The following is a 12,226-nucleotide window of genomic DNA, read 5'->3' as shown; positions in this document are numbered from 1 at the left end:
TTTTTAGTAGAAACGGGATTTCACCGTGTTAGCCAGGATGGTCTCGATCTCCTGACCTCGTGATCCACCCGTCTCGGCCTCCCAAAGTGCTGGGATTACAGGCTTGAGCCACCGCACCCGGCTTAAAGTCAGTCATTTTATAGAAGCAGGAAGGGTGCCTGGACATCTGGCCAGTTTAAACCTTCTAAAACCCTTGCCAATTTTCCGATATTTGGTTGCTGAACCTGGCCTTCCATCTGGCCACAGGAGACCCCACAGCACAATTCCAGGGAATCGGCATGAACCCCACCCCATCCCCAAGTCTGCCCTTTACTCAAGTCCTCATTGAGGTTTTAGGCAAGTCAAGGCCAACCTGAAGAAGGCTTCTTTTTTTTTTTTTTGAGACGGAGTCTTGCTCTGTCACCCAGGCTGGGTGCAGTGGCTGGATCTCAGCTCACTGCAAGCTCCGCCTCCCGGGTTTACGCCGTTCTCCTGCCTCAGCCTCCCGAGTAGCTGGGACTACAGGCGCCCGCCACCTCGCCCGGCTAGTTTTTTGTATTTTTTAGTAGAGACAGGGTTTCACCGTGTTAGCCAGGATGGTCTCGATCTCCTGACCTCGTGATCCGCCCGTCTCAGCCTCCCAAAGTGCTGGGATTACAGGCTTAAGCCACCGCGCCCGGCCGAAGAAGGCTTCTAAGGAAGGAGCCATGAATATCTTTAAGTTGAATTCCTCTACATCGTTCGAGTTTTTGCTGCTGGGAATGGTTATGTGCTTTTTAGCCAAGTGAAGTAACTTGGGGCAATCACTGATAGTATTGCCAGTGTCCCTCCACTACTAGGGATTCCATGAAGACATTACCAACTCATATATTCAAAGGCAACCTTGGAACTTGTTCTACCAGCATAGCTGAAGCTTTGTTACTCTAGACCCTTCCAGGTGGTTTTATATCCACCAGAATTTCAAAGGGAAAAACAATCACCTTCTCGAATGTCTGGGAGCTTCTGAAACATGGATTTGTAGCTCCCTGTTAGTACCTCTGGACACCCCAAGACCTTCAGGCTGATGTTTCCAGCTCCTCCTCTCCCAGACCAAGATACTCCCTGTGCTGAGCCGAAGGAGGTAACCACTTCTCCTCGGTTACTTCTTGAGTTGTATTTCTGGGAGGGAGTAGCACTAATTGGAAGCAAAAAGGATTAATATTACTGTGTTCATATTTAAAGGGAGAGAGGAATAACATGAGGTTATCTTTGGAAATGGGGACTAGAGAAAAGGAAGGTGACCTCATAGTTTATAAATCGAATCAGTTTAACGGGGTTGGACATACCCAGACCTTTAAGGAATTTCAGGAATGAAGGGTTGAGGAATACCAGGCTGAGGAATACCAAACATTTTTAAAGAAGTTTAGAGACAGAAACGTATTTTAAAAGGTTGTCGTTCTCTTGGCATTAAAACTAAGCAAGGCAAAAAAACCCCCAGATTCTGAATTGATTAAAAGGCAAACTTTAAGTTCCATTTTTCTCTTCTTATGATTTTTTTAGCATTTATTGGAACATCATCTGAGCCTGCAACTGTGGATAAGCCAAAATTTGCTGAGCATATATAAAAACTCACAATATGGTTCAAGGTAGAAACAACAATAAAATGAAGTTAAAATTAATCAACTTTCCCCAGTGTCTATAGAGGTGGAGAAGTAATGAATTAACAGTCTGGTGATATGCAAACATTCCCATTTTTCTAGGCTCAACTGCCAAGTTCTCACGTTTCCACTCCCTGACTGGTAAATTACACCTCTAAGAACACATGGATATTGCCGATCTGCTTAGATAACAGTGAAGTCTTCTAATTCTCTGGTTGTAAACACGCCGTACAGAGCTCTATTTAAAACAGGCTTTGTTTAATGCACTGAAACTCTGCAGGAACCAGTTTTATGTGGGGCACCATCGCAATTAATGCCATCATTCTTTCTTTTCACAGAGAGGCTACAGAAAATGAGCTCAATTAATTATCTCAATCTCCAGTGCCACCTCTACCTGAATAATTTAGAAGTTACTTTCATACATTACAAAACCAGTTTCTGCTGTCAGCTTTATTAGTGTGCATTAAAAAATGACTAGGCAGCATTTTGCCAACTTCTCCAAGCTCTTCCCTGGGAAGCTCCATGAGCCATCCATTACAGCAGGCCCTTTAATGCAGCAAGATGCTCACATGAGGACAGCTGTAAACAGATCTACAGGTTTCAGAGCATTGTACTGACATTTGGAGAATATAACTCCTGCAATGGTGCTGGCATGTCCATGAGAGCCATCCCTACATACTCGGTTGCAAAGATGCTCTTGTTAAGCCTAGAAAGCTTTCTTCCAAAAAGTCTGAGAACTCCCCAGAGCAGCAGTAGACCACCCTAAAGTAAAACTGTCCTTCAGGCCGGGCGCGGTGGCTCACGCCTGTAATCCCAGCACTTTGGGAGGCCGAGGCGGGCGGATCACAAGGTCAGGAGATCGAGACCACGGTGAAACCCCGTCTCTACTAAAAATACAAAAAATTAGCCGGGCGCGGTGGCGGGCGCCTGAGTCCCAGCTACTCCAGTAGGCTGAGGCAGGAGAATGGCATGAACCGGGGCCGAGGAGCTTGCAGTGAGCGGGTGCGCCACTGCACTCCAGCCTGGCTGACAGAGACTCCATCTCAAAAAAACAAAAAACAAAACTGTCCTTCAAAATCCCAATACTGCCAGGCACGCTGGCTCATGCCTGTAATCCCAGTACTTTGGGAGGCTAAGGTGGGGGCAGACTGCTTGAGGCCAGGGATTCGACACACCAGCAGGCAACATGGTAAAACCTCATCTCTGCAAAAATTAGCTGGGCTGGCGAGGCCTTGGTGGCTGAGCCTGTAATCCAGCACTTTGGGAGGCAGTGAGGTGGATCACCGAGGTCAGGAGAATCCCGAGACCATCCTGGCTAACATATGGTGAAACCCCGTCTCTACTAAAATACAAAAACGCCCGGAGCGTGGTGGTAGGCGACTGTAGTCAACTACTCGGGAGGCTGAGGCAGAAGAATGGGGCGTGAACCTGGGGCCCGAGGCTGCAGTGAGCGAGATCAGCCACTGCACTCCAACCTGGGTGACACAGCGAGACTCCGTCTCAAAAAAAAAAAAAAAAAAAAAATTAGCTGGGCTGTAGCATACACCTGTAGTCCCAGCTAGGCTGAGGTGGGAGGATCACCTGAGCCTGGAAGGCCAGTGAGTATGATTGTGCCACTGCACTCTAGCCTGGGTAACAGAGTGAAAGCCTATCTTAAAAAAAAAAACAAAGAAAAAAAAAATCCAATAACCACTCACCTTGAATGACTGCAGGCTTCTATCACCAGCTTTCTAAAGTGACAGAGCTACAGAAAAGGCTAGGTAGCGGTGGCTCATGCTTGACATCCCTAGCACTTTGGGAAGCTGGCCCGGGTAGATCACCTGAGGTTAGGTGCAAGATCAGCCCAGTAACAGGTGAAAAACCCGTCTTGGCAGTGATGGCTCACGCCTGTAATCCCAGCACTTTGGGAGGCCGAGGCGAGGATCCACAAGGTCAGGAGAATCAGACCAGGTGAAACCCGTCTCTACTAAAAAATACAAAAAATTATGTAGGCCCGGTTGTGTTGCGCCTGTAGTCCCAACTACTCGGAGGCTGAGGCAGGAGAATGGCGTGAACCCGGGGCCGAGGCTGCAGTGAGCGGTGCGCCACTGCACTCCAACTGAAGAGCGACAGAAGGCGAGACTCCGTCTCAAAAAAAAAAAAGAAACCCCGTCTCTACTAAAAATACAAAAATTAGCCAGGTGTGGTGGCGGGCGCCTGTAGACCCAGCTACTCGGGAAGCCGAGGCAGGAGAATCGCTTGAACTGGGGAGGCAGAGGCTGCAGCGAGCCAAGATGGTGCTACTGCACTCCAGCCTGGGTGATAAAGTGAGATTGTCTCAAAAAAAAAAAAAAAAAAAAAAGTGACAGAGTTGAAAAATCTTAAGCTCTGGTTCATCTAGAAGTGATCCAAAGTAGAGGTAATGACTCCTGGCAGTTGGTGCTTCCCTAAAGGGTTAATACTACTGCTCCTGAGCCTCATCTTGATGTGGAAGCTCCTAAAAACCCATCTACTCAGCAGAGCACTTGCCTATGGAATTCTCTAATATGAGACGTGTCATTTACGGATTTTAAAAAATTACATATGATCTTTGTGGATTTATGTGCAGTGGTGGCAGAGGGACAAAATACCAATTAAGTCAGTGCAGATTCACAGTGACAAGAAAACTCTCAGAAACTAGTTGTAACCTGAGTTTGAAACAATAAACAGGTTACGAAACATTATGAACAAAGATATGTGCTTTTCTTTAAAAACAAAACAAAACAAAAAAACTTTAGATGAAAAGAAAGAAAAAGAAACCCAACAAAACACAAACAGAAGCAGGTGGAAACCTACTTGCCTCTACTGACAAGACCTGTTAAGACTCTTAGACTTCTGAATAGACAGGTTGTTTTCAATAGAAGGTATCAGTTCCTGATCTAGGAAATGAGCCTTAGAAAAGTGGGTGGAAAGTGAGTTTCCTCAATTACTGTAAGAATCAGTAATTTTCCACAAAGAAAGGGAAAGCAAGGAAGGCAGAGAGCAATAGGCTTTCAAGCCAATTCACTGCAGATGCACATGCCCACCTACAGTTAATAAATAACTCTGCTGTTAGCCTTCCTCAGATAGCCAGAGAAAGGGGAGGGGAAGCCAGCTTTACGGCACTTGAATGAATTATGATCCATACCTTGGAGAGAAACTTGATGGTGAGAGGAGCTGATGGGGGCTACGAGTTGATACACTTCTTTTTGTTAGGGGGGTTTCTGGGGTGGAGATAGTTCGCTTCTGAGAACCCTAGGGAAAATAAAAAGGAAAACAAAATCTCAGTCCTACTAGACCCAATACTAATTAAGTGTATAGTTCCTTGGAAGAAAAGGGAGAGCATGTCCAAACGAAGGCACAAAACAGGACTGGGTGGGTTCTCTTCTTAAGGCCCCATCATCCAAGCATAATCTCAAAAAGAAATCTTCAACAACTGTAACCAACATTCAGGATACTGTCCCTATTTTGAAGGCAATTACGAGAAAGCAAACATTTTCCAGAAAGGACCACCAGGCTGGTAATCTGTCCTGTCAAATCCTTCGTATGTTTACTTTCTGTCCCCACCTCTCTGTTTTCAAACAGATCTGAGTTTTACAATGCATAGTTTTGACCTACGTGTACACATTTTCCTGAGAAGGAATGGGACATTACTACTTACTCTGGTAAAGTATACCACACATTTTCAAAGGAAATGACTCCCGGCATATAACAGATAACAAGGTTGAGCTCACACTAGAAGAGTCAGCAAACACCTCATTGATGGTCACTCCTTTTTTTTTTTTTTTTCCTTTGACTCATCAACAAGAATCCAAAGATAAGCCCAGAATGGAGGCTGAAACCCACAGTCCAGAGACTCATTGCTCCCTAAAGTCTAGGATAATCAACTGTAATAGAGAAAACAAAATCCTTGCCTGGATAGCAGCCAGAAAGCCAGCTAGTCTGCAGCTTTCCTTGCCCTAGGGCTCCTCCTGGCTGCAAGTTTAAGAAGTTATACTGCCAAGTGGTCAACTGGTAGCAACTAAAGGACAGAATGCCAGAGAACAGATTCAAAACCATCATTAGGCAGCTGCAATGGAAAATAGATTAAAAAAAAATCCCTTATTCTACCATCCTGATATAATAACCAGTTTTGAATACTCCTTAATAGTATTTTAATATTTTTCTAGGCCAGGGGTGGTGGCTTATGCCTGTAGTCCCAGCACTCTGGGAGGTCAAGGTGGGAGGATCACCTGAGCCCACGAGTTCAACACCAGCCTGGGCAACAGCGAGACCTCACATCTGAGGAGAAAAAAAAAAGCCAGGCATGGTGGCTGATAATTTGCATATTAAGATTACAAATATACAAATTAGTCATAATCTTAGTTTAAATATAAACCTAAGTATTTTATGTGCTGATTTTTTCACTCTATATTAATAATAAATATTTTCCCACACTGTTTTTTTGTTATATATTTTTTTGAGATGGAGTCACTGTGTCACCCAGGCTTGGGCACAGTGGCAAGATCTCAGCTCACTACAACCTCTGCCTCCTGGGCTCAAGCGATTCTGCTGCCTCAGCCTCTCAAGTAGCTGGGATTACAGGTGCCCGCCATCACACCCAGCTAATTTTTGTATCTTTAGTAGAGATGGGGTTTTGTCATGTTGGCCAGGCTGGTCTCGAACTCCTGACCTCAAGTGATCCACCTGTCTCGGCCTCCCAAAATGCTGGAATTATACATATGAGCTACTGCACTTGGCCCAATCTTTTTCCTTTTTTTTTTTTTTTTTCTGAGACGGAGTTTCACTTCACTCTTGTTGCCCAGGCTGGAGTGCAATGCATGATCTCAGCTCACTGCAACCTCGGCTCACTGCAACTCCATCTCCCAGGTTCAAGTCATTCTCCGGCCTCAGCCTCTCGAGTAGCTGGGACTACAGGCATGTGCCACCACGCCCAGCTAATTTTTGTATTTCTAGTAGAGATGGGAGTTTTGCCATGTTGGTCAGGCTGGTCTCGAACTCCTGATCTCAGATGATCCACCTGCCTCGGCCTCCCAAAGTGCTGGGATTACAGGTCTTTATCCTTTTTAGTAGCTGTGTTATTTGCTTAAATTTATCTACAATGATTTACATAATTCTCAATTGCTGGATTATGGGTTGTTTGTGATTTTTCAGTGATTACAAATAATGCTGATTCTTAGGTGAAAAGTGATTTAGCAAATTAAGATTTTAAATTAAAAAATAAAATAATGCTAAGATGCATATCGTCATGCATAGAGCTTTTCCCATAATTTGAATTATTTCTTCAGAAGAGATTTTTTTTTCCCCTCTATGGATAATTACTGGGTCAAAGGATAGAAAAAGATTTTATGAATTTGGCCAGGGATGGTGGCTTATGCCTGTAATCCTAGCATTTTGGGAGGCCGAGGCAGATGGATCACTTGAGCTCAGGAGTTCAAGACCAGCCTGAGCCTGAGCAACACAGTGACACCGTGTCTTTATTTTTTTTATAATTAAAAAAGAGATTCTATAATTTGAATACATTTTCTCAAACTATCCCTCCAAAAGATTCTCCTAATATACAGTGGGCTACAACACTCTGGGGCCAATGTTGTGGGGCAGGGATATTTCGAGAGAATGACAGTCTGTCTCGCAGGATGTGGCAGGGTGACAGCACTTTGGTAAACAAGGCACAGTCTGGTGTTTCAGTCCTTAGCCTTAGGGCTGAAATCCAATAGTGTTCACCAACTCCAGTCCCAGTTCTCAAAGATGCACCCCCTTTAACCAAGCTCATAAGATTCATTATTAACACTTAATGCTGGTTTCATCTTTTTTTTTTTTTTTTTTTTTTTGAGACGGAGTCTAGCTCTGTCACCCAGGCTGGAGTGCAGTGGCTGGATCTCAGCTCACTGCAAGCTCCGCCTCCCGGGTTTACGCCATTCTCTTGCCTCAGCCTCCCGAGTAGCTGGGACTACAGGCGCCCGCCACGTCGCCCGGCTAGTTTTTTTGTATTTTTTTTAGTAGAGATGGGGTTTCACTGTGTTAGCCAGGATGGTCTCGATCTCCTGACCTCGTGATCCGCCCATCTCGGCCTCCCAAAGTGCTGGGATAACAGGCTTGAGCCACCGCGCCCGGCCTCTTTTTTTTTTGAGACGGAGGGTCGCCCAGGGTGGAGTGCAGTGGCATGATCTCAGCTCACTGCAACCTCCGTCTCCTGGGTTCAGGCAATTCTCCTGCCTCAGTCTCCCGAGTAGCTGGGATTACAGGCATGTGCCACCATGCTGGGATAATTTTTGTATTTTTAGCAGAGATGGGGTTTTGCCATTTTGGCCAGGCTGGTCTCGGAACCTCTGATCTCAGGTGATCCCACCCACCTCGCCTCCCAGTGCTAGATTACAGGCATGCTCACCATGCCTGGCTAGTTTATCCTTCCCTTTCTTTCTCTCTTTTTTTTTTTTTTTTTTTTTTTTTGAGATCTGGAGTCTCGCCAGCTTCTGTGTCGTACCACCAGGGCTGAGGTAGCATGATCTCGCTCTACCCCTGTAAGCTCCTCAGCCCCAGGTTCAGGTGGCCATTCTCCTGCCTCAGCCTCCCAGTAGCTGGGGACTACAGGCTACCACCACCACGCCTGGCTGTTTTTGTATTTTTAGTAGAGACGGGTTTCACCATGTTAGCCAGATGGTCTCGGGACCTCCTGATCTCGATCCACTCACTGGCCTCCCAAAGTGCTGGGATTACAGGCTTCACACCGCCTGCCTTCTTTTTTTAAAAATGGAGTTTTGCTCTGATTGGGTTCAGTAGGCTGGAGCACAAGTGGCGCAATCTCTCGCTCACTGCAATCCCCTGCCTCCGGTTCGGCTACCCTCCTGCCCTCAGCCTCCCTGATAGCCAGGATTATAGGTTTCCATGCCACCAGCTAATATTTTTGTATTTTTAGTAGAGACAGGGTTTCACCATGTTGGCCAGGCTGGTCTTGAACTCCTGACCTCAGGTGATCCCCTCTTCTTGGCCTCCCAAAGTGTTGAGATTACTGGCGTGAGTCACCGCGGTGGGCGGTTTCATAATTTTTAATGATAAATGTAGTCAGCAATGGTACCATATTTTCATATCCTAGGGTAAGCACATTCTCACACCCACAGAGAAAATCAAATTATAACCAGTTTATTAATTTACTAGAAATATAACTGGTCAGGGTATGGTAACGTCAAGTCACCAGGCTAATGCATTCTCTCCCTGTTAGACAGGGACATGGCAGCCAAATCATCAGCAGATTTATGGTGAACACAGAAGCAAAAGAACAGCTGTCAATTGCACAGGAATATTTAATAGTGATAAGCTAAAATCACTGACATATCATATTTACCTTTATAGCAGAAGGACACCTGTTCCTAAGACCTGAGGGTCAGGCAACCTCAGCCTGGCACTGTTTGTATGGAAAGGCCAACCTTCACACTTTGCTTTTTTTTTTTTTTTTTTTTTTGAGATGGAGTCTCACTCTCTTGCCCAGGCTGGAGTGCAATGGCACGATCTCAGCTCACTGCAACCTCCACTTCCCGGGTTCAAGTGATTCTTCCGTCTCAGCCTCTCGAGTAGCTGGGATTACAGGCACCTGCCATCATGCCCAGCTAATTTTTGTACTTTTGTAGAGATGGGGTTTCACCATGGTGGCCAGGCTGGTCTCGAACTCCTGACCTCAGGTGATCTGTCCACCTTGGCCTCCCAAAGTGCTGGGATTACAGGTGTGAGCCACCACGCCTGGCCACACTTTGACTATTTTATCATGCTGCCATTGATGCATGGCCTAACAGTGACTGAACAATTTCCACGTGATGGGTACTGTTCTAAGCATTTTATGTATCTCTAGTCCAGACACATAATGTTTGCTTAACATTTCAATCCAACTCATTTAGCGTGGAATTCAGAGTCACAAACTTTTTTTCTTTCTTTTTTTTTTTTCTTGAGACGGAGTCTCTCTCTGTCGCCCAGCCTGGAGTGCAGTGGTGTGATCTGGGCTCAGTGCAACCTCCGCCTCCCAAGTTCAAGCGATTCTCCTGCCTCAGCCTCCTGAGTAGCTGGGATTATAGGCACCCACCACCATGCCCAGCTAATTTTTTATTTTGAGTAGAGATGGGGTTTCACTGGTCTCAAACTCCTGACCTCAAGTGATCCACCTGCTTCAGTCTCCCAGAGTGCTGGGATTACAGGCATGAGCCACTGCACCCGGCCTCACAGTCACAAACTTTGATTCACAATTTAGTCTCTTAAGTATCTCCATAGCAGGAATGGGATAGCCTAAATATGGGATTTCAGTCATTGGAAGGGTATCTACTTGAACAGTAAAATAAGCAAATTTGTACCTGGCTTACTCATCAGTCTATTGACAGCTGGGTTACTATGAGTCAGACTCCAAGAATATGATCAATTCTGGATACATAGACAAATTAGATAAAATTCTGGATCTGTGAAGCTGACAACCAGATAAAACTGTGGTGGTCCCATTGGTATTGCAATTGAGACCCTATTTGGAGAGTCAACCACACTCCCTTATTCAGAGGTCTTTTAACAACTATTAATGTGCCAGGGTGCTGGGAAAACAGCAACAAGTAAAAACAAAGTCTCTATTCTCAAGGAGCTTCCATCTAATGGAGGGAAGGCCAACCAAAACAAAAAAGTAAGTATATAACATGTTTGGTGGTAATAAAGCAAGAGAATAATGAGAAAAATAAAGCAAGAAAATAAAACAGAGGAAGGGTTTCGTTCTTTTAGGCAGGCTTGTTCCCTCTCACGAGGAGACACAGGAAATGGACCCATATTTGGCATGGCAGAAGCAGAGAGCAAGGGGCAGTAGGGAAAGAGGACAGCAGGAGGAGGGGCCAGCTCCTACAGAACCTCACACATGCTGGTTCAAACTTTGGGTATTAGGAGGAAAGATGAAAAGTCAGTGGGAGAGATGTGAGCAAGAAAACCTGACCTTTCGTTGGAAAGGAGCACCCTGGCTGCTGGGTGGAGAGCTGGTTAGAGGCGGACATGGCAGAAAGAAGCCAACGGACTAGTTAGGAGGCTGTCCCAATCATTCAGGAGACAATGATGCTGTGGACCTGGTAGTGGCAGTGGAAATGGTGAGAGGTGGCCAGATCCTGGAGAGGGATGTCAGGACTGGTAGCTAAGTTGGACGTGGGGTGTGAGAGAAAAAGGATTTAAGGAGGTCTCCAAGGTTCTTGGCCTGAGCCAATGGAAGAACAGAGGTGTCCTTCACTGGGATATGGACTCGGAAAACCACTTTAGGGGGAAAATCAAATGAGTTACAGTCTCTCCAATCTTAAGAAACTCTAACAAACACCTCATTATTTCTTTTAATATTATATGCACCTGGTTTTGTGCTAGCAACTTCATGGGGCACATTTTTGACCCTCTTACTCTCCACAGGCAAATCTATTTACCTTCTTTCTTCTTGAGACAGGGTCTCACTTTGTCACCCAGGCTGTAGAGAAGTGGCATGATCTCTGGTCACTGATCCTCCTGCCTTGGTCTCCCAGAGTGCTGGGATTACAGGCATGAGCCACTGCACCTAGCCCTTACCTTCTTTCTTATGATGTAATTTACTTTGAACAATTAAAGCTCCCTCCATGTTTGTGAATTTCTACAAATTTATTTAGTTAGTATAAAGAATAATTACTGGGCTGGGCACGGTGGCTCACGCCTGTAATCCCAACACTTTGGGAGGCCGAGGCAGGTGGATCACCTGAGGTGAGGAGTTCGAGACCAGCCTGGCTGACATGGTGAAACCCCATCTCTACTAAAAATACAAAAATTAGCTGGCCGTAGTAGCGCACGCCTGTAATCCCAGCTACTCGGGAGGCTGAGGCAGGAGAATTGCTTGAACCCAGGAGGCAGAGGTTGCAGTGACCCGAGATCGTGCCACTGCACTCCAGCTAGGCGACAAGAGGAAAACTCTGTTGCAAAAAAAAAAAAAGGAATAATTACCATTACTGAATACATTGCGTAGGGCAATGTAAATTACATCTTTCTTATGATATAATTTACTTTGAATAATTAAGGCTCACTCCATGTTTATGAATTTTTATGAACTTATTTAGTTAGTATAAAGAATAATTACTATTACTGAATACATTGCATAGGGCCTGATACTTTACCTATTTATTTCCTCTTCAGGCCCTCCAAGATGGGGGATGTTGTGCACTGGCTGTCAGCTTCTTGAGGGCAGAGCCCATCCATGTCTGTTTCGTTCACCACTGTTTACCCAGTGTCCTAGTGCAGTATATAGTTGTTGCTGTATAACTGAATGAATATCCTGATATTATGGATAAGGAAACTGGCTCAGAGAGATAAAACAACTCACTCCAGGTCACCCAGGTCTTCTGACTCAGACTTTGAAGGCAATGCTTTTCCACTACTCTACTTGACCTTTCACACTGGGATCCAACACAGAACTGAATTATTCAATTATAGTATAAAACTATGCAACTATTTAAAAAGGGCAATTATGGAGAAATTATATTTATAGAAATGTTTTATGTTGTGCTAAGAAAAGCAGGATAACTATATGTTTATAAGGACTGCCATTATCTAAAACATTTAGACATATGATCAGAAAGGAAGATGTATAAGTGGAA

The 12,226-nt window shown here is 45.0% G+C and overlaps 1 protein-coding gene across 5 annotated transcripts in view; it reads right to left on the bottom strand.

Moving 5' to 3' along the window:
* POLA2 (DNA polymerase alpha 2, accessory subunit) overlaps positions 1–12,226 on the bottom strand; it is a 38,926-nt gene that overhangs the window by 18,567 nt on the left and 8,133 nt on the right. For 4 of the 5 annotated variants that reach the window (XM_031653681.1, XM_003909583.4, XM_021925569.2 and 1 more), the window contains exons 5-6: positions 4,762–4,868; positions 960–1,153 (exon numbers count right to left, since the gene is read on the bottom strand). In XM_031653681.1, coding sequence (XP_031509541.1) covers positions 960–1,153; positions 4,762–4,868 — 301 coding nt within the window. Of the gene's footprint in view, positions 1–959; positions 1,154–4,761; positions 4,869–11,746; positions 11,892–12,226 lie in introns of all 5 variants that reach the window. The other variant, XM_021925571.1, reaches the window with a different exon arrangement.

Source organism: Papio anubis, chromosome 12 (genome assembly GCF_008728515.1).
Source record: "Papio anubis isolate 15944 chromosome 12, Panubis1.0, whole genome shotgun sequence".
Taxonomy (NCBI): domain Eukaryota; kingdom Metazoa; phylum Chordata; class Mammalia; order Primates; family Cercopithecidae; genus Papio; species Papio anubis.
Note: the sequence above shows the minus strand (reverse complement) of the source record. Positions and strands in the feature narration are given on the sequence as shown.